General features: G+C 42.5%; 1 protein-coding gene across 3 annotated transcripts in view; it reads right to left on the reverse strand.

Annotated features, from left to right (window-relative positions):
• Positions 1 to 4,978: 4,978 nt before the first annotated feature.
• The window catches only part of RUSF1 (RUS family member 1), a 122,364-nt gene continuing 100,181 nt past the window's right edge, over positions 4,979 to 27,161 (reverse strand). For 2 of the 3 annotated variants that reach the window (XM_088462262.1, XM_088462263.1), the window contains exon 15: positions 4,979 to 5,209. In XM_088462262.1, the coding sequence (XP_088318388.1) occupies positions 5,121 to 5,209 (89 nt within the window). In that variant the 3' untranslated portion in view covers positions 4,979 to 5,120. Of the gene's footprint in view, positions 5,210 to 24,709; positions 24,838 to 27,161 lie in introns of all 3 variants that reach the window. The other variant, XR_015874943.1, reaches the window with a different exon arrangement.

Consider the following 27,161-nt stretch of genomic DNA (forward strand, 5'->3'; position numbering starts at 1 on the left):
CGGTATAAAGAGCACACTGTAATGTAACCCTCTGTGTTCCTGTGACCAGCGGTATAAAGCGCACACTGTAATGTATCCCTCTGTGTTCCTGTGACCAGCGGTATAAAGCGCACACTGTAATGTATTCCTCTGTGTTCCTGTGACCAGCGGTATAAAGCGCACACTGTAATGTATCCCTCTGTGTTCCTGTGACCAGCGGTATAAAGCGCACACTGTAATGTATCCCTCTGTGTTCCTGTGACCAGCGGTATAAAGCGCACACTGTAATGTATCCCTCTGTGTTCCTGTGACCAGGGGTGTAAACCGCACACTGTAATGTATCCCTCTGTGTTCCTGTGACCAGCGGTATAAAGAGCACACTGTAATGTATCCCTCTGTGTTCCTGTGACCAGCGGTATAAAGCGCACACTGTAATGTATCCCTCTGTGTTCCTGTGACCAGCGGTATAAAGCGCACACTGTAATGTATCCCTCTGTGTTCCTGTGACCAGCGGTATAAAGCGCACACTGTAATGTATCCCTCTGTGTTCCTGTGACCAGCGGTATAAAGCGCACACTGTAATGTATCCCTCTGTGTTCCTGTGACCAGCGGTATAAAGAGCACACTGTAATGTATCCCTCTGTGCTCCTATGACCAGCGGTATAAAGCGCACGCTGTAATGTATCCCTCTGTGTTCCTATGACCAGCGGTATAAAGCGCACACTGTAATGTATCCCTCTGTGTTCCTATGACCAGCGGTATAAAGCGCACACTGTAATGTATCCCTCTGTTTTCCTGTGACCAGCGGTATAAAGCGCACACTGTAACGTATTCCTCTGTGTTCCTGTGACCAGCGGTATAAAGCGCACACTGTAATGTATTCCTCTGTATTCCTGTGACCAGCGGTATAAAGAGCACACTGTAATGTATCCCTCTGTGTTCCTGTGACCAGCGGTATGAAGCGACACTGTAATGTCCATGCTGTGTTCCTGTGACCAGCGGTATAAAGCGCACACTGTAATGTATCCCTGCTGTGTTCCTATGACCAGCGGTATAAAGAGCACACTGTAATGTATCCTTCTGTGTTCCTATGACCAGCGGTATAAAGCGCACACTGTAATGTATCCCTCTGTGTTCCTGTGACCAGCGGTATAAAGCGCACACTGTAATGTATCCCTCTGTGTTCCTGTGACCAGCGGTATAAAGAGCACACTGTAATGTATCCCTGTGACCAGCGGTATAAAGCGCACACTGTAATGTGTCCCTCTGTGTTCCTGTGACCAGCGGTATAAAGCGCACACTGTAATGTATCCCTCTGTGTTCCTGTGACCAGCGGTATAAAGCGCACACTGTAATGTATCCCTCTGGGTTCCTGTGACCAGCGGTATAAAGAGCACGCTGTAATGTATCCGTCTGTGTTCCTGTGACCAGCGGTATAAAGCGCACACTGTAATGGGCCCTTCTATGTTCCTGTGATCAGCGGTATAAAGCGCACGCTGTAATGTATCCCTCTGTGTTCCTGTGACCAGCGGTATAAAGCGCACGCTGTAATGTATCCCTCTGTGTTCCTGTGACCAGCGGTATAAAGCGCACACTGTAATGTATCCCTCTGTGTTCCTGTGACCAGCGGTATAAAGCGCACACTGTAATGTATCCGTCTGTGTTCCTGTGACCAGCGGTATAAAGCGCACACTGTAATGGGCCCTTCTATGTTCCTGTGACCAGCGGTATAAAGCGCACACTGTAATGGGCCCTTCTATGTTCCTGTGATCAGCGGTATAAAGCGCACGCTGTAATGTATCCCACTGTGTTCCTGTGACCAGCGGTATAAAGCGCACACTGTAACGTATTAGTCTGTGTTCCTGTGACCAGCGGTATAAAGCGCACACTGTAATGTATCCCTCTGTGTTCCTGTGACCAGCGGTATAAAGCGCACACTGTAATGTATCCCTGTGTTCCTGTGACCAGCGGTATAAAGTGCACACTGTAATGTATCTCTCTGTGTTCCTGTGACCAGCGGTATAAAGCGCACACTGTAATGTGCCCCTCTGTGTTCCTGTGACCAGCAGTATAAAGCGCACACTGTAATGTATCCCTCTGTGTTCCTGTGACCAGCGGTATAAAGCGCACACTGTAATGTATCCCTGTGTTCCTGTGACCAGCGGTATAAAGTGCACACTGTAATGCATCTCTCTGTGTTCCTGTGACCAGCGGTATAAAGCGCACACTGTAATGTGCCCCTCTGTGTTCCTGTGACCAGCGGTATTAAGTGCACACTGTAATGTATCCCTCTGTGTTCCTGTGACCAGCGGTATAAAGCGCATACTGTAATGTATCCCTCTGTGTTCCTGTGACCAGCGGTATAAAGCGCACACTGTAATGTATTCCTCTGTGTTCCTGTGACCAGCGGTATAAAGCGCACACTGTAATGTATCCCTCTGTGTTCCTGTGACCAGCGGTATAAAGCGCACACTGTAATGTATTCCTCTGTGTTCCTGTGACCAGCGGTATAAAGCGCACACTGTAATGTATCCCTCTGTGTTCCTGTGACCAGCGGTATAAAGCGCACACTGTAATGTATCCCTCTGTGTTCCTGTGACCAGCGGTATAAAGCGCACACTGTAATGTATCCCTCTGTGTTCCTGTGACCAGCTGTATAAAGCGCACACTGTAATGTATCCCTCTGTGTTCCTGTGACCAGCGGTATAAAGCGCACACTGTAATGTATCCCTCTGTGTTCCTGTGACCAGCGGTATAAAGCGCACACTGTAATGTATCCCTCTGTGTTCCTGTGACCAGCGGTATAAAGCGCACACTGTAATGTATCCCTCTGTGTTCCTGTGACCAGCGGTATAAAGCCCACACTGTAATGTATCCCTCTGTGTTCCTGTGACCAGCGGTATAAAGCGCACAATGTAATGTATACCTCTGTGTTCCTGTGACCAGCGGTATAAAGCGCACATTGTAATGTATCCCTCTGTGTTCCTGTGACCAGCGGTATAAAGCGCACACTAATGTATCCCTCTGTGTTCCTATGATTAGCGGTATAAAGCGCACACTGTAATGTATCCCTCTGTGTTCCTGTGATTAGCGGTATAAAGAGCACACTGTAATGTATCCCTCTGTGTTCCTGTGACCAGCGGTATAAAGCGCACACTGTAATGTATTCCTCTGTGTTCCTGTGACCAGCGGTATAAAGCGCACACTGTAATGTATCCCTCTGTGTTCCTGTGACCAGCGGTATAAAGCGCACACTGTAATGTATCCCTCTGTGTTCCTGTGACCAGCGGTATAAAGCGCACACTGTAATGTATCCCTCTGTGTTCCTGTGACCAGTGGTGTAAACCGCACACTGTAATGTATCCCTCTGTGTTCCTGTGACCAGCGATATAAAGAGCACACTGTAATGTATCCCTCTGTGTTCCTGTGACCAGCGGTATAAAGCGCACACTGTAATGTATCCCTCTGTGTTCCTGTGACCAGTGGTGTAAACCGCACACTGTAATGTATCCCTCTGTGTTCCTGTGACCAGCGGTATAAAGCGCACACTGTAATGTATCCCTCTGTGTTCCTGTGACCAGCGGTATAAAGCGCACACTGTAATGTATCCCTCTGTGTTCCTGTGACCAGCGGTATAAAGCGCACACTGTAATGTATCCCTCTGTGTTCCTGTGATTAGCGGTATAAAGCGCACACTGTAATGTAACCCTCTGTGTTCCTGTGACCAGCGGTATAAAGCGCACGCTGTAATGTAACCCTCTGTGTTCCTGTGACCAGCGGTATAAAGCGCACGCTGTAATGTATCCCTCTGTGTTCCTGTGACCAGCGGTATAAAGCGCACACTGTAACGTATTCCTCTGTGTTCCTGTGACCAGCGGTATAAAGCGCACACTGTAATGTATCCCTCTGTGTTCCTGTGACCAGTGGTGTAAACCGCACACTGTAATGTATCCCTCTGTGTTCCTGTGACCAGCGGTATAAAGCGCACTCTGTAATGTATCCCTCTGTGTTCCTGTGACCAGCGGTATAAAGCGCACACTGTAATGTATCCCTCTGTGTTCCTGTGACCAGCGGTATAAAGCGCACACTGTAACGTATTCCTCTGTGTTCCTGTGACCAGCGGTATAAAGCGCACACTGTAATGTATCCCTCTGTGTTCCTGTGACCAGTGGTGTAAACCGCACACTGTAATGTATCCCTCTGTGTTCCTATGACCAGCGGTATAAAGCGCACACTGTAATGTATCCCTGCTGTGTTCCTGTGACCAGCGGTATAAAGCGCACACTGTAATGTATCCCTCTGTGTTCCTGTGACCAGCGGCATAAAGCGCACACTGTAATGTATCCCTCTGTGTTCCTGTGACCAGCGGTATAAAGCGCACACTGTAATGTGTCCCTCTGTGTTCCTGTGACCAGCGGTGTAAAGCGCACACTGTAATGTATCCCTCCGTGTTCCTGTGACCAGCGGTATAAAGCGCACACTGTAATGTATCCCTCTGTGTTCCTGTGACCAGCGGCATAAAGCGCACACTGTAATGTATCCCTCTGTGTTCCTGTGACCAGCGGTATAAAGCGCACACTGTAATGTGTCCCTCTGTGTTCCTGTGACCAGCGGTGTAAAGCGCACACTGTAATGTATCCCTCCGTGTTCCTGTGACCAGCGGTATAAAGCGCACACTGTAATGTATCCCTCTGTGTTCCTGTGACCAGCGGTGTAAAGCGCACATTGTAATGTATCCCAGCTGAATCAGGTCCCGAGTCCTCGATAATTATATATACCTGTAATACGGAGTGCTCTTCACGCAGCCTTTGGTTCTATTAACAACCCCACCATCTATGGCATTGGTCTCGCATAAGATTATTAGTCCCATTACTTCTGTACATACCACTAACCAGTCACACGCATGAACACAGAGATTATTTGATATCACGTGGAGCCAATCTGTGGTCCTATCATTACTATATAATTCCTCCCATTAAGTTTTCTGACACTTGACCAGTACAGAATGTTTTATTTTATTAAAAGCTCTTCAGTCACAATGTTGTAGGTTATTATTATCTGTAATTTGTTTATTGTAGTTAATTGGTTCCAATTCTTTGTGATGTCTTCAAGGTTTGTCCTTAGAACAGAGCAGACATCTCTCAGAGCTCTTTGCCGGAATCCCAGTTCGCTCTCCAGTCATCGGAGTCCAAAACATTTCGATCAGTCACCCACCCTGACGCACAGAGTCCTGCGAAACAGACATTAAATGGAGCGGTGTATCATAGAGGGAGCTGGCCGAACCACTGGATAATACTAGCTACAACACTGGATACAGATACTAACATTCAATACAATAACTCCCTATCATCCATAACTAGCTACAACACTGGATATAGATACTAACATTCACTGCAATAACTCCCTATCATCCATAACTAGCTACAACACTGGATATAGATACTAACATTCAATGCAATAACTCCCTATCATCCATAACTAGCTACAACACTGCATATAGATACTAACATTCACTGCAATAACTCCCTATCATCCATAACTAGCTACAACACTGGATATAGATACTAACATTCAATACAATAACTCCCTATCATCCATAACTAGCTATAACACTGCATATAGATACTAACATTCACTGCAATAACTTCCTATCATCCATAACTAGCTACAACACTGCATATAGATACTAATAATCACTGCAATAACTCCCTATCATCCATAACTAGCTACAACACTGCATATAGATACTAACATTCAATGCAATAACTCCCTATCATCCATAACTAGCTACAACACTGCATATAGATACTAACATTCAATGCAATAACTCCCTATCATCCATAACTAGCTACAACACTGCATATAGATACTAACATTCAATGCAATAACTTCCTATCATCCATAACTAGCTACAACACTGCATATAGATACTAACATTCACTGCAATAACTCCCTATCATCCATAACTAGCTACAACACTGCATATAGATACTAACATTCACTGCAATAACTCCCTATCATCCATAACTAGCTATAACACTGCATACAGATACTAACATTCACTGCAATAACTCCCTATCATCCATAACTAGCCACAACACTGCATATAGATACTAACATTCACTGCAATAACTCCCTATCATCCATAACTAGCTATAACACTGCATATAGATACTAACATTCACTGCAATAACTCCCTATCATCCATAACTAGCTACAACACTGGATATAGATACTAACATTCACTGCAATAACTCCCTATCATCCATAACTAGCTACAACACTGGATACAGATAATAACATTCAATGCAATAACTCCCTATCATCCATAACTAGCTACAACACTGCATATAGATACTAATAATCACTGCAATAACTCCCTATCATCCATAACTAGCTACAACACTGCATATAGATAATAACATTCAATGCAATAACTCCCTATCATCCATAACTAGCTACAACACTGCATATAGATACTAACATTCACTGCAATAACTTCCTATCATCCATAACTAGCTACAACACTGCATATAGATACTAACATTCACTGCAATAACTCCCTATCATCCATAACTAGCTATAACACTGCATACAGATACTAACATTCACTGCAATAACTCCCTATCATCCATAACTAGCTATAACACTGCATATAGATACTAATATTCACTGCAATAACTCCCTATCATCCATAACTAGCTACAACACTGCATATAGATACTAACATTCACTGCAATAACTCCCTATCATCCATAACTAGCTACAACACTGCATATAGATACTAATATTCACTGCAATAACTCCCTATCATCCATAACTAGCTACAACACTGCATATAGATACTAACATTCACTGCAATAACTTCCTATCATCCATAACTAGCTACAACACTGCATATAGATACTAACATTCACTGCAATAACTCCCTATCATCCATAACTAGCTACAACACTGCATATAGATACTAACATTCACTGCAATAACTCCCTATCATCCATAACTAGCTATAACACTGCATACAGATACTAACATTCACTGCAATAACTCCCTATCATCCATAACTAGCTATAACACTGCATATAGATACTAATATTCACTGCAATAACTCCCTATCATCCATAACTAGCTACAACACTGCATATAGATACCAACATTTACTGCAATAACTCCCTATCATCCATAACTAGCTACAACACTGCATATAGATACTAATATTCACTGCAATAACTCCCTATCATCCATAACTAGCCACAACACTGCATATAGATACTAACATTCACTGCAATAACTCCCTATCATCCATAACTAGCTATAACACTGCATATAGATACTAACATTCACTGCAATAACTCCCTATCATCCATAACTAGCTACAACACTGAATATAGATACTAACATTCACTGCAATAACTCCCTATCATCCATAACTAGCTACAACACTGGATACAGATAATAACATTCAATGCAATAACTCCCTATCATCCATAACTAGCTACAACACTGCATATAGATACTAATAATCACTGCAATAACTCCCTATCATCCATAACTAGCTAAAACACTGCATATAGATACTAACATTCAATGCAATAACTCCCTATCATCCATAACTAGCTACAACACTGCATATAGATACTAACATTCACTGCAATAACTTCCTATCATCCATAACTAGCTACAACACTGCATATAGATACTAACATTCACTGCAATAACTCCCTATCATCCATAACTAGCTATAACACTGCATACAGATACTAACATTCACTGCAATAACTCCCTATCATCCATAACTAGCTATAACACTGCATATAGATACTAATATTCACTGCAATAACTCCCTATCATCCATAACTAGCTACAACACTGCATATAGATACTAACATTCACTGCAATAACTCCCTATCATCCATAACTAGCTACAACACTGGATACAGATAATAACATTCAATGCAATAACTCCCTATCATCCATAACTAGCTACAACACTGCATATAGATACTAATAATCACTGCAATAACTCCCTATCATCCATAACTAGCTAAAACACTGCATATAGATACTAACATTCAATGCAATAACTCCCTATCATCCATAACTAGCTACAACACTGCATATAGATACTAACATTCACTGCAATAACTTCCTATCATCCATAACTAGCTACAACACTGCATATAGATACTAACATTCACTGCAATAACTCCCTATCATCCATAACTAGCTATAACACTGCATACAGATACTAACATTCACTGCAATAACTCCCTATCATCCATAACTAGCTATAACACTGCATATAGATATTAATATTCACTGCAATAACTCCCTATCATCCATAACTAGCTACAACACTGCATATAGATACTAACATTCACTGCAATAACTCCCTATCATCCATAACTAGCTACAACACTGCATATAGATACTAATATTCACTGCAATAACTCCCTATCATCCATAACTAGCCACAACACTGCATATAGATACTAACATTCACTGCAATAACTCCCCATCATCCATAACCAGCTACAGCACTGCATATAGATACTAACATTCACTGCAATAACTCCCTATCATCCATAACTAGCTACAACACTGCATATAGATACTAACATTCACTGCAATAACTCCCTATCATCCATAACTAGCTACAACACTGCATATAGATACTAACATTCACTGCAATAACTCCCTATCATCCATAACTAGCTACAACACTGCATATAGATACTAACATTCACTGCAATAACTCCCTATCATCCATAACCAGCTATAACACTGCATACAGATACTAACATTCACTGCAATAACTCCATATCATCCATAACTAGCTACAACACTGCATATAGATACTAATATTCACTGCAATAACTCCCTATCATCCATAACTAGCTACAACACTGCATATAGATACTAATATTCACTGCAATAACTCCCTATCATCCAAAACTAGCTACAACACTGCATACAGATACTAACATTCACTGCAATAACTCCCTATCATCCATAACTAGCTACAACACTGCATATAGATACTAACATTCACTGCAATAACTCCCTATCATCCATAACTAGCTATAACACTGCATACAGATACTAACATTCACTGCAATAACTCCCTATCATCCATAACTAGCTACAACACTGCATATAGATACTAACATTCAATACAATAACTCCCTATCATCCATAACTAGCAACAACACTGCATATAGATACTAACATTCACTGCAATAACTCCCTATCATCCATAACCAGCTACAACACTGCATATAGATACTAACATTCAATACAATAACTCCCTATCATCCATAACTAGCCACAACACTGCATATCGATACTAACATTCACTGCAATAACTCCCTATCATCCATAACCAGCTACAACACTGCATATAGATACTAACAACATTCACTGCAATAACTCCCTATCATCCATAACTAGCCACAACACTGCATATCGATACTAACATTCACTGCAATAACTCCCTATCATCCATAACTAGCCACAACACTGCATATCGATACTAACATTCACTGCAATAACTCCATATCATCCATAACTAGCTATAACACTGCATGTAGATACTAACATTCACTGCAATAACTCCCTATCATCCATAACTAGCTACAACACTGCATACAGATACTAACATTCACTGCAATAACTCCCTATCATCCATAACTAGCTACAACACTGCATACAGATTCTAACATTCACTGCAATAACTCCCTATCATCCATAACTAGCTACAACACTGCATACAGATACTAATATTCACTGCAAAACTCCCTATCATCCATAACTAGCTACAACACTGCATACAGATACTGACATTCACTGCAATAACTCCCTAACATCCATAACTAGCTACAACACTGCATACAGATACTAACATTCACTGCAATAACTCCCTATCATCCATAACTAGCCACAACACTGCATATAGATACTAACGTTCAATGCAATAACTCCCTATCATCCATAACTAGCCACAACACTGCATATAGATACTAACATTCAATGCAATAACTCCCTATCATCCATAACTAGCTACAATACTGCATATAGATACTAACATTCACTGCAATAACTCCCTATCATCCATAACTAGCTACAACATTGCAAACAGATACTAACATTCACTGCAATAACTCCCTATCATCCATAACTAGCTACAACACTGCATACAGATACTAACATTCAATGCAATAACTCCCTATCATCCATAACTAGCTACAACACTGCATACAGATACTAATATTCAATGCAATAACTCCCTATCATCCATAACTAGCTACAACACTGCATATAGATACTAACATTCCCTGCAATAACTCCCTATCGTCCATAACAAGCTACAACACTGCATACAGGTACTAACATTCAATGCAATAACTCCCTATCGTCCATAACTAGCTATAACACTGCATATAGATACTAACATTCCCTGCAATAACTCCCTATCATCCATAACTAGCTACAACACTGCATACAGATACTAACATTCAATGCAATAACTCCCTATCATCCATAACTAGCTACAACACTGCATACAGATACTAATATTCAATGCAATAACTCCCTATCATCCATAACTAGATACAACACTGCATATAGATACTAACATTCACTGCAATAACTCCCTATCGTCCATAACAAGCTACAACACTGCATACAGGTACTAACATTCAATGCAATAACTCCCTATCGTCCATAACTAGCTATAATACTGCATACAGATACTAACATTCACTGCAATAACTCCCTATCAAACATAACTAGCTACAACACTGCATACAGATACTAACATTCACTGCAATAACTCCCTATCATCCATAACTAGCTACAACACTGCATATAGATACTAACATTCACTGCAATAACTCCCTATCATCCATAACTAGCTATAACACTGCATATAGATACTAACATTCACTGCAATAACTCCCTATCATCCATAACTAGCTACAACACTGCATATAGATACTAACATTCACTGCAATAACTCCCTATCATCCATAACTAGCTACAACACTGCATATAGATACTAATATTCACTGCAATAACTCCCTATCATCCATAACTAGCTACAACACTGCATATAGATACTAACATTCAATACAATAACTCCCTATCATCCATAACTAGCTACAACACTGGATATAGATACTAACATTCAATGCAATAACTCCCTATCATCCATAACTAGCTATAACACTGCATATAGATACTAACATTCACTGCAATAACTCAATATCACCCATAACTAGCTACAACACTGCATATAGATACTAACATTCAATGCAATAACTCCCTATCATCCGTAACTAGCTACAACACTGCATACAGATACTAACATTCACTGCAATAACTCCCTATCATCCATAACTAGCTACAACACTGGATATAGATACTAACATTCAATGCAATAACTCCCTATCATCCATAACTAGCTATAACACTGCATATAGATACTAACATTCACTGCAATAACTCAATATCACCCATAACTAGCTACAACACTGCATATAGATACTAACATTCACTGCAATAACTCCCTATCATCCATAACTAGCCACAACACTGCATATAGATACTAACATTCACTGCAATAACTCCCTATCATCCATAACTAGCTATAACACTGCATATAGATACTAACATTCACTGCAATAACTCCCTATCATCCATAACTAGCTACAACACTGCATATAGATACTAACATTCACTGCAATAACTCCCTATCATCCATAACTAGCTACAACACTGCATATAGATACTAACATTCACTGCAATAACTCCCTATCATCCATAACTAGCTATAACACTGCATATAGATACTAATATTCACTGCAATAACTCCCTATCATCCATAACTAGCTACAACACTGCATATAGATACCAACATTTACTGCAATAACTCCCTATCATCCATAACTAGCTACAACACTGCATATAGATACTAATATTCACTGCAATAACTCCCTATCATCCATAACTAGCCACAACACTGCATATAGATACTAACATTCACTGCAATAACTCCCTATCATCCATAACTAGCTATAACACTGCATATAGATACTAACATTCACTGCAATAACTCCCTATCATCCATAACTAGCTACAACACTGAATATAGATACTAACATTCACTGCAATAACTCCCTATCATCCATAACTAGCTACAACACTGGATACAGATAATAACATTCAATGCAATAACTCCCTATCATCCATAACTAGCTACAACACTGCATATAGATACTAATAATCACTGCAATAACTCCCTATCATCCATAACTAGCTAAAACACTGCATATAGATACTAACATTCAATGCAATAACTCCCTATCATCCATAACTAGCTACAACACTGCATATAGATACTAACATTCACTGCAATAACTTCCTATCATCCATAACTAGCTACAACACTGCATATAGATACTAACATTCACTGCAATAACTCCCTATCATCCATAACTAGCTATAACACTGCATACAGATACTAACATTCACTGCAATAACTCCCTATCATCCATAACTAGCTATAACACTGCATATAGATACTAATATTCACTGCAATAACTCCCTATCATCCATAACTAGCTACAACACTGCATATAGATACCAACATTCACTGCAATAACTCCCTATCATCCATAACTAGCTACAACACTGGATACAGATAATAACATTCAATGCAATAACTCCCTATCATCCATAACTAGCTACAACACTGCATATAGATACTAATAATCACTGCAATAACTCCCTATCATCCATAACTAGCTAAAACACTGCATATAGATACTAACATTCAATGCAATAACTCCCTATCATCCATAACTAGCTACAACACTGCATATAGATACTAACATTCACTGCAATAACTTCCTATCATCCATAACTAGCTACAACACTGCATATAGATACTAACATTCACTGCAATAACTCCCTATCATCCATAACTAGCTATAACACTGCATACAGATACTAACATTCACTGCAATAACTCCCTATCATCCATAACTAGCTATAACACTGCATATAGATATTAATATTCACTGCAATAACTCCCTATCATCCATAACTAGCTACAACACTGCATATAGATACTAACATTCACTGCAATAACTCCCTATCATCCATAACTAGCTACAACACTGCATATAGATACTAATATTCACTGCAATAACTCCCTATCATCCATAACTAGCCACAACACTGCATATAGATACTAACATTCACTGCAATAACTCCCCATCATCCATAACCAGCTACAGCACTGCATATAGATACTAACATTCACTGCAATAACTCCCTATCATCCATAACTAGCTACAACACTGCATATAGATACTAACATTCACTGCAATAACTCCCTATCATCCATAACTAGCTACAACACTGCATATAGATACTAACATTCACTGCAATAACTCCCTATCATCCATAACTAGCTACAACACTGCATATAGATACTAACATTCACTGCAATAACTCCCTATCATCCATAACCAGCTATAACACTGCATACAGATACTAACATTCACTGCAATAACTCCATATCATCCATAACTAGCTACAACACTGCATATAGATACTAATATTCACTGCAATAACTCCCTATCATCCATAACTAGCTACAACACTGCATATAGATACTAATATTCACTGCAATAACTCCCTATCATCCAAAACTAGCTACAACACTGCATACAGATACTAACATTCACTGCAATAACTCCCTATCATCCATAACTAGCTACAACACTGCATATAGATACTAACATTCACTGCAATAACTCCCTATCATCCATAACTAGCTATAACACTGCATACAGATACTAACATTCACTGCAATAACTCCCTATCATCCATAACTAGCTACAACACTGCATATAGATACTAACATTCAATACAATAACTCCCTATCATCCATAACTAGCAACAACACTGCATATAGATACTAACATTCACTGCAATAACTCCCTATCATCCATAACCAGCTACAACACTGCATATAGATACTAACATTCAATACAATAACTCCCTATCATCCATAACTAGCCACAACACTGCATATCGATACTAACATTCACTGCAATAACTCCCTATCATCCATAACCAGCTACAACACTGCATATAGATACTAACAACATTCACTGCAATAACTCCCTATCATCCATAACTAGCCACAACACTGCATATCGATACTAACATTCACTGCAATAACTCCCTATCATCCATAACTAGCCACAACACTGCATATCGATACTAACATTCACTGCAATAACTCCATATCATCCATAACTAGCTATAACACTGCATGTAGATACTAACATTCACTGCAATAACTCCCTATCATCCATAACTAGCTACAACACTGCATACAGATACTAACATTCACTGCAATAACTCCCTATCATCCATAACTAGCTACAACACTGCATACAGATTCTAACATTCACTGCAATAACTCCCTATCATCCATAACTAGCTACAACACTGCATACAGATACTAATATTCACTGCAAAACTCCCTATCATCCATAACTAGCTACAACACTGCATACAGATACTGACATTCACTGCAATAACTCCCTAACATCCATAACTAGCTACAACACTGCATACAGATACTAACATTCACTGCAATAACTCCCTATCATCCATAACTAGCCACAACACTGCATATAGATACTAACGTTCAATGCAATAACTCCCTATCATCCATAACTAGCCACAACACTGCATATAGATACTAACATTCAATGCAATAACTCCCTATCATCCATAACTAGCTACAATACTGCATATAGATACTAACATTCACTGCAATAACTCCCTATCATCCATAACTAGCTACAACATTGCAAACAGATACTAACATTCACTGCAATAACTCCCTATCATCCATAACTAGCTACAACACTGCATACAGATACTAACATTCAATGCAATAACTCCCTATCATCCATAACTAGCTACAACACTGCATACAGATACTAATATTCAATGCAATAACTCCCTATCATCCATAACTAGCTACAACACTGCATATAGATACTAACATTCCCTGCAATAACTCCCTATCGTCCATAACAAGCTACAACACTGCATACAGGTACTAACATTCAATGCAATAACTCCCTATCGTCCATAACTAGCTATAACACTGCATATAGATACTAACATTCACTGCAATAACTCCCTATCATCCATAACTAGCTACAACACTGCATACAGATACTAACATTCAATGCAATAACTCCCTATCATCCATAACTAGCTACAACACTGCATACAGATACTAATATTCAATGCAATAACTCCCTATCATCCATAACTAGATACAACACTGCATATAGATACTAACATTCACTGCAATAACTCCCTATCGTCCATAACAAGCTACAACACTGCATACAGGTACTAACATTCAATGCAATAACTCCCTATCGTCCATAACTAGCTATAATACTGCATACAGATACTAACATTCACTGCAATAACTCCCTATCAAACATAACTAGCTACAACACTGCATACAGATACTAACATTCACTGCAATAACTCCCTATCATCCATAACTAGCTACAACACTGCATATAGATACTAACATTCACTGCAATAACTCCCTATCATCCATAACTAGCTATAACACTGCATATAGATACTAACATTCACTGCAATAACTCCCTATCATCCATAACTAGCTACAACACTGCATATAGATACTAACATTCACTGCAATAACTCCCTATCATCCATAACTAGCTACAACACTGCATATAGATACTAATATTCACTGCAATAACTCCCTATCATCCATAACTAGCTACAACACTGCATATAGATACTAACATTCAATACAATAACTCCCTATCATCCATAACTAGCTACAACACTGGATATAGATACTAACATTCAATGCAATAACTCCCTATCATCCATAACTAGCTATAACACTGCATATAGATACTAACATTCACTGCAATAACTCAATATCACCCATAACTAGCTACAACACTGCATATAGATACTAACATTCAATGCAATAACTCCCTATCATCCGTAACTAGCTACAACACTGCATACAGATACTAACATTCACTGCAATAACTCCCTATCATCCATAACTAGCTACAACACTGGATATAGATACTAACATTCAATGCAATAACTCCCTATCATCCATAACTAGCTATAACACTGCATATAGATACTAACATTCACTGCAATAACTCAATATCACCCATAACTAGCTACAACACTGCATATAGATACTAACATTCAATGCAATAACTCCCTATCATCCGTAACTAGCTATAACACTGCATACAGATACTAACATTCAATGCAATAACTCCCTATCATCCATAACTAGCTATAACACTGCATATAGATACTAATATTCACTGCAATAACTCCCTATCATCCATAACTAGCTACAACACTGCATATAGATACTAACATTCAATACAATAACTCCCTATCATCCATAACTAGCTACAACACTGCATACAGATACTAACATTCAATGCAATAACTCCCTATCATCCATAACTAGCTATAACACTGCATATAGATACTAATATTCACTGCAATAACTCCCTATCATCCATAACTAGCTACAACACTGCATATAGATACTAACATTCAATACAATAACTCCCTATCATCCATAACTAGCTACAACACTGCATACAGATACTAACATTCAATGCAATAACTCCCTATCATCCATAACTAGCTATAACACTGCATATAGATACTAACATTCACTGCAATAACTCCCTATCATCCATAACTAGCGGACACAAGATGCGACTCCTTTGCCGATTGGAACGGGAGTCGCATTTTGCGGCCACTAGTTATGGATGATAGGGAGTTATTGCAGTGAATGTTAGTATCTGTATGCAGTGTTATAGCTAGTTATGGATGATAGGGAGTTATTGCATTGAATGTTAGTATCTGTATGCAGTGTTGTAGCTAGTTATGGATGATAGGGAGTTATTGCAGTGAATGTTAGTATCTATATGCAGTGTTATAGCTAGTTATGGATGATAGGGAGTTATTGCAGTGAATGTTAGTATCTATATGCAGTGTTGTAGCTAGTTATGGATGATAGGGAGTTATTGCAGTGAATGTTAGTATCTATATGCAGTGTTGTAGCTAGTTATGGATGATAGGGAGTTATTGCAGTGAATGTTAGTATCTGTATGCAGTGTTATAGCTAGTTATGGATGATAGGGAGTTATTGCAGTGAATGTTAGTATCTATATGCAGTGTTGTAGCTAGTTATGGATGATAGGGACTTATTGCAGTGAATGTTAGTATCTATATGCAGTGTTGTAGCTAGTATTAACCAGTTGTTCGTCGGGAAACTACAGAAAGAGACCATTGGAGAACTGAGCCATACCCCTGATGACACTGTATGAATCAACCAATGACCAGATTATCCGGAAGCAAGAACCACTGGAGACCTGTAAACTAGTTCCTTTGTTAACGTAGAACTCTGTAAGGTATATAAGCTGTGTCCCGATCCCAGTGTACAGACATCCTCTTTGATGATCACTGTAAACTGGGACCAGTGCAAATGCGTATGCATCGGCTTGTACTATTATTGATTGCTTTTTACTCTAATTGTTAATTCTTTCATCGTGTTACTTTTTCTTTACATAAATAACTTTTTGTGCTTTGGAACCACACGATGGTCTGGAAAGCAATTATTTCTTAAGCGACTTCCAGTGCTAAATATCGACTATTAGGAATTAATAGAAGAGGGCTCGGCCTTGAGGCCACGCTACTGGAAATGACTCAAAGCGACGTCCGGATTTTGATCCCTCAACAAAGGGTGGACGCGTCACATACGGGTAAGAACGCAATGTGTTTTAAACCTGTCTTGTATCACTTGTTAATATCTATTCAGAGGTTTTGTCACGGAGGGAAAGCATTTTTCTGCCCAGAAAACAAAGGTATATGAATGTGAACGTACTGTATGCTTGTGATGTGATGTGATAAGGGAAAAGAAAAACGGAAAAGGTTTTTCTTCACTGTCGGAGCGAGACAGGAGAGACCCGGTAGGTGTCTGACGAGGCACAACTACAACCAAGTAGGTATACACAGCAGGTATACCGGGCGAGAAACCGGAGGTTGTTTCTCGGTCAACTTCCAAATTGTAATCGCAAAGTCCATTGATAAGGTAGTGTCTCTGGGCAATGCGATCGGACCGCATGGTTGTGTAAAGAACCGGGATTGTGAAATTGGTTGTGGTGAAGGGGAAGTTGTGGTGGAGGGGAAGTGAGTGGACGCAACTTGTTGTAATTTGTCCACCGGTCAAAATCTCTAGCGAAAGTAGCAAAGTGTTGTCTCAGATGGGAGCTAAGCAGTCGCTAGGGATGGTCGAGGCAGAGCTGCTTATGGATGGGCCGATTGGATCGACAAGGTACATAATGAATGAGAAGTATGGTGCGAACACTACTGCATACTGCGACATATGGGTCAAGATGACCAAAGGATGTATGAAACCCTTTCCTAAAGTTGGCAGTTTCGATTCGGAGGTACCAAGTAATGTTAGAGACAACATATGTTTAGTCAAATCTCTAAAGAAAAGAGTAAAGTATAATGATTGTTTAAAGTTAAAGCAGCACGAGGGGAACATTTGGCACGGTGGTGTATGTGCGTCGCAAAGCAGCGTACTCACACCGCTAGGCAGCGTGGACACGCTGCAAAGTAGCGTGTTCACGCAGCAAGATAGCGCACACACGTGGCATAGTAGCAAGCTGCAAAATAGCGTACTTATGCTGCAAAGCAAGATGTCGCCTTGTAGCGTACCCGCACTGCAAGGTAGCATCACTGTGCATAAAGGAGACAGCGCAAGCGCACCTCGGTCGCCATATGCGGCCGCAGGTGAAAGTACAGCCGATACCAAAAATTATTTTAAAAAAATCGTAATAAGTAACTTGTATCCTGATTTAAGTCCCCTCCAGGAAAATGTTATTGTAGAAGATGATGAACCCACTGTAATTTCAGCCATTACACATGCTGTTAATATATTAGATGTTCCACAGAGAGTAAAGGGAGCGATCCAGCCAGCAGGGCCAGCAGCTGAAATGGGTGAGAGTAGTGGAGACCATACTAGAAGAGGTAACATCCATAGTACCAAACAATAAGTCCAAGTATTAATCCTGACCATAGTGATGTGGTAGCTATACATCCTGTTCGTACAATAGCAGTTCCCAATGGGAAACCGGACAAAGCTGGTGTAGTTCCCATAAGGAATGTAGCAATGCATTGTCCATGGACGAGAGCAGAATTACATTCAATTATGTCAGACTTCCCAGATCCTAGGAAATAGTTATCCAAATGTTAGAAATGGCACCTGGAACCGCTTCTGCGTTTGCTTAACTGGCCACACCTCCTGTTTGGTGTCGGCTGTTCCCACCTGATCCCTCGCAATGGACCAGGTCTGCACGGTAGCTGGCAGAGGGCTTGAACTTGGAGACGCGGAGCTCTTACCCAGAACAGCAGGAGAATGGAATAGTGTTTTGTGCAATTCTGTTGGTCGCAGGGTACAGATATAGTGGAATTTAAAGGCAAAAGGTGTTTATTGCTCTGTCTTAGAAAAGACCCTCCCTTCGGATTGAAGAGGAATATCAGCATACAATACAAGATGTTACAGGAATCAAACAGCAGGTCTCCTCCACAAAGGATTGCCAGAGATGTACAATTTTACCAGGCACGAGGCCTCCTTTTATGCCACTCTAATACACATATCCGCAGGGGGTAAGCCCGCTCTGTGGTTTCCAACCAATCATCATAAGTGCATCACCTGTACATGTGCTGGCCACATGCACATTTAACATTGTCCCCTATGGCAAGGGGGAGTGATGACTCCCTTGTGCCTGGGCTCAATCTCGGAGCTGGGCAATGCCCACGGCTCCGCTCTGTCAGGATACAGCCTGGGGAGATAAGGATCTCCCTCCAAAAATGGACCTCCAGGAATCTGCTAAGGGATCAAGCTTACTACCTCTGCCTGAGTCTGAGCTCCAGAGGTGGGCAAGCAGGGTCCCCGGGCACGGTTTCCCGGCCACGAAAAAGAAGCTATTTTGGAGCTCCCTGCCACAGTTAGCTGGCTGCATTAGCCAGCTCCCTATGCACCCCCTCATACCACTTCCAGGCACGAGGCTGCATAGGGGAACATTTTATTCCTCTGGAAGGGGCTGGGGTATCCAGAAGCCCACTGAGGACTCTGGATCCCCTGGGACTTCCAGGGAACAAGGTAAGTGCAATTTACTTTTAAATTATACACCTTACCTTAACACATGCATTTTTAAGTACATCCACATTTCATGCCTGTGCACAGCATCAGGCTTTGCACACAGTGCAGCACTGCAGCTCGGGATCTACGTGCCCAGCTTAGTGCTGCCTATACAGGGCTAAATAAATCTTTTTACACGGAGCCCAGCGCTCAGTACTGGGCTCTAACTGTACCAAGGCAAGCTAGGCTCCCTGCCCCCAGCAACTAACACTCCTGTGTGTGTCTGCTGGGGCTCTCTCCTGATGCAGTGCAGTACATCAGGGGTTAACAGCCCAGATCGCTGCATCCGCTGGACTCTGTCCCGGCTGCAGTGTCCAGCCACTGTTAACTCTCCACGCTGGGGGTCCAGGGAGCATGCTCTCCCTGTCCCCCGGCGTGCACGCACACAGCGCCCTCTTCATGCTGGGGTTTCCGGGAGCCAACTCTCCCTGTCCCCCCAGCATGCGGCTGTCCTGCGCCCTGGTTCAATGCCTGGGAGCCGGCTTCCCCGGTCTGCCAGCGGCTCTGCCTCTTCCCTGGACAGCCCGGCATTGCTACACTGGGAACCGGCTTGTTCGGATCCCAGCGTGTGGCCCTGTACGCAGCCTCTCCCTCCGCACGGGGTATCGGGAGAAAGCGCTCCCGATTCCCAGCGTGTGGCTACCTGGCCCCGTGCGGTGCTCAGCCCTGCAGTGCGGGACACTCGTCCCTGCTGCAGCGGCTTCCTGCTGCCCTGGAGCCCCGGGAGCATTGCTCCCGCCCCCCGGCAGTCAGCTACAGCCTGCTGGGGTGCCGGGAGCTGTTCCCAGCCCCCAGAGGTCGTCATCCCACCCTGCCCTCCGCTGCCTGGCCGCAGTAAGCAGCCGGCACGGAGGGACCAGCGGCGTCCTTGTGGAGCTGGGATGCCGGGAGTCACACTCCCGGGTCCCAGAGTGGAGCGCAGAGTGGCGCCCTGCACTCCATGTCCTCTGGGGCACCGGGAGCCAGGCTCCTGGTCTCAAGCGTGAAGGTCTCACTGCCGCTCTGCCGGAGCACACCTCCGGCAGCATGCGGTGCTTCAGACATACCCCCGGTGCAGTGCACCAGGGGTTAAACCACAGCGCTGCCGTGGCCACAGATTGGGTCCGGCCGCGGCAGCACAAAACAAACCCCCCACACACCCGGCGCCTAGCGCCGGTAATACATTTAAACATGGCACCTAGCGCCCCTTTGTCCATTTAAAAATGGCACCGCAGCACAGGGGTTAACCCCTTCAGTGCCACGGCCGCCATTAACCTCGTGTGGCCAGCCTCCGGCCCACTGCAATATGGATGAACTGTCTAGGCCGGAGACAAAGCCCCCCAGGTAGTTTCCCTTAACTCCCCAAGAGACTGCGGGACCAAGAGCCAAATCGTTGGGACATGGCCCCCTGGTGGCCCGCTTGAGGGGAGGAGGGGGGGAGAAGTGTGGCCAGAGGCTGGCCTCACGTGTGGAATGGCAGCCGCGGCACTGAAGGGTTTAACCCCCGTGCTGCGTCGCCATTTTTAAAAGGACAAAAAGGCGTCCATTGTAAATGTGTACTCTGCGCTACGTGCTGAGTGTTAATAAGAGTGTTTTTTAATGTTTTACATGCCGCGGCCGGGACTTGCTGCACTGGGGGAGTGTGGGTAGTGTGTGACTGCACTGGGGGAGTGTAGGTAGAGTGTGACTGCACGCTGGGAGCCACTGTGACCAGCGCTGGAACAGTTACGGTCCCAGTGAGGACACAGTGTAAAAGCACACTGCACATGGTTTATAATAAACTGTATTAAAGTCTATATGTATTGCTGTAATGCACTGCAGCCGCTCTGCAATGCATTAGTGCATGAAGCAACGTATATTTAATAGGCTATGCACTACATGGTAAATGTATATTTTGTAGAGAAGATGCTGATTGTGATTTCCTAGCAGGAGGTCTGATGAATAGGAAGACCTGTTGTGGTCAGTGAACTCTGGCTGGAAGGTCTCTGTGTGATGGTGTGAATGGTGTCATATAGCCAAACACTACATGTACAGAACTTCCTTTGAAAAGACAATCTGTTTTTAAGAACCTTTTGGATGTCACTGAATGTGTTAAGGTTGGGAATGCCAAACTGATTGATACTTCCATTGATAAGGATGAATGTCATTTACCATTTCCTGTGAAATGTTATATCAACATTTTAGGAGACAGTTATACTGTATGATAAATCAGTTTGTGTTTAAAGTTTGGGTGGTGGATTAGGAAGGAGGATATTGAGTGACTCCTTTGAAATGTAATATGTTAATTTATATTTTGTGAGCTAGCATGATTGGCTAGAAGGAACCCAGGGTGGATTTACAACCTGTGGCACTGTGCCCTGAGTGGCATAAAAGGAGGCTTCGTGCCTGGTTAAAAATTGTACATCTTTGACAATCCTTTGCGGAGGAGACCTGTTGTTTGATTCCTGTAACATCTTGTATTGTATTCTGATATTCCCCTTCAATCCGAAGGGAGGGTCTTTTTTTAAGATTTTGAGAAAAAAAAACACCTTTTGCCTTTAAATTCTACTACATCTGTATCCTGCGACCAACAGAATTGCGCAAAACGCTATTCCATTCTCCTGCTGTTCTGGGTAAGAGCTCAGCGTCTCCAAGTTCAAGCCCTCTGCCAAGCTACTGTGCAGACCTGGTCCATTGTGAGGGATCAGGTGGGAACAGCCGACACCAAACAGGAGGTGTGTCTGCAGTTAATCAAACGCATACGCAGAAGAAGCCTGAGGGTAACATAAAAAGCTGTTCCAAACGCCGGTGGTAGATTATGGTGGTGGCAGCATTGTTAGACGCCCACGGCGCAGGGGCGGAGTCAGTGACAGGCGGTCACTGACGGTGAGTGGGAGTCCAAAAGCTCTAACCCGTGACCAGGGCCGGCCTAGACAAAAGGCGTCCGGTCACACCTAGATATACTGGAAAAGGTTGCACATGAGGTACAGGACATATTGGACACACCACAAAGGTTAATGTTGCACTCTGCAATTTTAGAACAAAGTCCATCTCAGGTAAAAGAAATTTTATTGCAAATACCGGGTTCCCTCTGGACCAAAGATGGACAGGACACTGGATTGATGGCAAATGTATCCCCTGTAATGGTAAATTTGAAAAGTGGTAGACAAGCTCCAAAAATCCCTCAGTACCCGTTAAAGCCAGAGGTGGAGCTAGGGGTTTATCCCATAATAGAAAGGTTGTTGCAACAGAGGATTTTAATTCGTACAGCTAGCCCAGCCAATAGTCCCATTTTTCCAGTGAAGAAGGCTGGGGGGAGGGGCTATAGATTAGTACAGGATCTTATGGGGGTTAACAAAGTTGTTGAGAGCCAATTCCCCGTAGTGCCCAATCCAGCTGTCATCCTCATGCAAATTCCACCATCTGCAACCCACTTCACTGTCATTGATCTATGTTCTGCTTTCTTCTCTGTTCCTCTTCACCCTGACTGTCAATATCTGTTTGCATTTTCCTACAGAGGGGTACAATATACATGGACACGATTGCCCCCAGGGTTTCATAGATAGCTCCAGTATTTTATCTCAGGCTTTACATGACTGTTTGCAATCTTGTCAACCAAGCAATGGGTCTGTCCTCATTCAATATGTAGATGATTTGTTGTTGTGCTCTGATTCGTTTGTGTCATATTTAAATGATACTAAACTGTTGTTGCTTCACAAACAGGGCACAAGGTTGCAAAGGAAAAATTACAGCCATGCCAGACTAGGGTCAAATACTTGGGACACTGTCTAGTCCAGGGGCTACAACACTTGACAACTGACAGAATACAGGCCAGACAGACCATAACACTGCCGCAAAACCAACAGCAAATCTGTACCTTCTTGGGCATGTGTGGATACTGCAGGACGTGGATCCCAGGTTTTTCTATTTTGGCATTACCATTGCAGGAATTAGTTTCATCCTCAAACCCCGACAATGTCACACACACTGAGGAGACAGAGCAGGCTTTCCTTAACCTTAAGGATAGTCTGACAAGAGCACCTGCCCTGGCAATACCAGATTATGAAAAACCCTTTGAGTTATTTTGTATGGAAGCTGATGGCTGCGCAGCAGGTGTCCTCACACAAAAACATGGTGACGCTAGCAGACCTGTAGCATACTACAGTACACAACTGGACATTGTAGCAAGATCACTCTCAACGTGTTTAAGAAGTGTAGCTGCAACTGCTCTTCTGGTAAACAAGAGCGAGGCTGTAGTATTAGGGCATGATACAACTGTCTATACACTGCATGCAGTATCTGCCTTGTTGAATTCTGCCCAAACCAGACATGTCTCTTCAGCTAGGTTCACGAAATGGGAACTAGCTCTAATGGCACCTGCAAATATTACCATTAAATGGTGCAATACGTTAAATCCAGCAACGTACTTACCATATGTGCCTCGAGATGCACGAAGGGTGGAGGAAGGTGAGTCTCTGGTTGAAGGGGAGTTTTGCAGGTAGGAAGTTTTGCAGGTATACTGACACACGATTGTATGGAGTATTTGAATCAGACCTTTACTGCAAGACCAGACATACGTGATACACCATTAGAAAATGTAGATTTGACATTTTACACGGATGGGAGTTGTCATAGACAGACTGACACAGGAGAATTATGCACAGGTTATGCTCTTGTAAATGACGAGGATGTTGTAGAAGCTGCACCACTAGGTCCACCTCACTCAGCACAGTGGCATTAAGGAGAGCGTGTGATCTGGCAGAAGGTAAATCAGCTAATATCTACACTGACTCTAGGTACGCCTTCGGGGTAGTACATGATGTTGGGGCTCTTTGGCATCTTAGGAACTTTATGACAGCAGCAGGCACACCAGTCGCACACTCACATCACATAAAAGGACTTCTGACAGCAATTCAGCTACCAAAGGCAGTAGCGGTCATCAATTGCAAAGCCCACACATGCGAAGAAGACCCAGTGTCAATGGGCAATAACAGAGCAGATGAAACTGCCAAATGGGCAGCATGGTTACGCATAAACTTAACAACTGATAACGTGATGGTCTTCCAGACAATAGCCACACAGAAATTAATTGAGATGCAAAATTTGTGTTCCCTACAGGAAAAGGCAGTCTGGAGATCGAAGAGATATGTTCAGGAGTCCACTGGACTCTGGAGAGATGGACAATGTAGGCCTGTTGCTCCCAAGGCGTACTACCCAAGCCTGGCTGAGGCAGCACATGGTCTGACTCACCTGGGAAAAGGAGGTATGTGCAAGTTGGTCAGAGCATATTGGTGTGCACCAGGGTTTTCTTCTCAAGCTGGAAGATAGCAATGTCCTGTCTGACTTGTTTGAGGAAAAATGTCGGGAAGACACTACCTACCGAGCCATCCCATATCCCTCTGACAGATGGACCTTTTCAGCTAATACAAATTGATTTCATCCAATCACCACCTTGCAGGAATCTTAAGTATGTATTAGTGTGCACTGATGGATTTTCTAACTGGGTAGAGGCATATCCAGCTGCCACTAATACTGCTGTTTTTACTGCTAAGAAGATGTTTCAGGAATTTGTATGCAGATACGGTATCCCTAGAATCATAGAAAGTGACAGGAGTACTCATTTCACTGGCGATGTTTTCCAGAACATGTGTAAGCTTATGGGAATCAATAGTAGACTTCACACCCCCTACCGACCACAAGCCAGTGCCAAGGTGGAGAGGGTAAACGGTACTATTAAGAATAAACTGGGCAAGATCATGGCTGAAACTGGATTAAGATGGCCAGAAGCCTTACCGCTCGTCCTCCATAGCATCAGAACCACTTCTAGATCTCCTCTTAATCTGTCCCCCTTTGAGATACTGTTTGGGAGACAACCTCATTTGATCATAGGTCCACAGGATGATTTGAAGTGTAATAATGAGGTTACTGTGCAATACCTTATAGCAATGAGTAAACAGCTGAAACAGCAACATAAACTGAAATTCTTGTTACCTGATATGCCAGAAACAAACTGTCATGATGTTGAACCTGGAGAATATGTTATGATCCGAAATTTCTTACGCTCAGGTTGTCTGACAGACCGGTGGGAAGGCCCTTACCAGGTGTTGATGACAAGTACCACATCGTTTAAGGTAGCTGAAAGAGATGCCTGGGTCCACTCCACTCACTGCAGAAAGGTCAACCACCCAAAGGAGATACGAGGCGGAGTCGAGACAGATAACGTGGACCTGTTGATTGCGAGCCTGTTCCAGGAGAGCTAGAGACTGCAGTGAAACACCTGAGCTAGAGGCGTGTGCAGACCACTATTCCAGCAATGGCGTGGCGGACTGTTTTTGTGTCCTTACCTCCTTCCAGGGTTCTCCTCATCCTTGTTTGTTTCGGGATTTCCTGTTTCTGTGATGGAGGACAGATGACGGAGAGGGAGGCCGATAGTGATGTCGATGGAGAGGGGTCGGGAGAGAGAGCGATAAACCAATCATGGCGGTATATGGTCAAATTCAGTAGGGAAATTGTTAAGAGATCTGTTAGTCATGTAACTTGGAGACGGTGTGAGGGGTTATTGTCTGAGGAATACAGTATTTGTGAGTACTGCGGATCTTTAGTTAATGAGAAATGCCAGTCCAAGAGTAATTTGTATGTGGGCGGGCATCCTTTAGAGGATTACCATTCCTTAGTGGGTAAGGTCTTAAACCAGACTGAATGTTGGGTGTGCTCACAAGTACCTCAAGGACATAGTAACTCGGGATTAGTGCCATACCCATTAAAATTAGCAGAGGTACTTGAATTACATGGGGGGAAGAACGGTGGACAAGAAATTTAATATATCTAGACCCCCTAGTCTTAAACTCCACCAGTACCACGTAGATAGATCCCTGGTATGCTT

This window comes from Taudactylus pleione, unplaced genomic scaffold (assembly GCF_031769625.1).
Source record: "Taudactylus pleione unplaced genomic scaffold, aTauple2 ptg001176l, whole genome shotgun sequence".
Classification (NCBI taxonomy): Eukaryota; Metazoa; Chordata; class Amphibia; order Anura; family Myobatrachidae; genus Taudactylus; species Taudactylus pleione.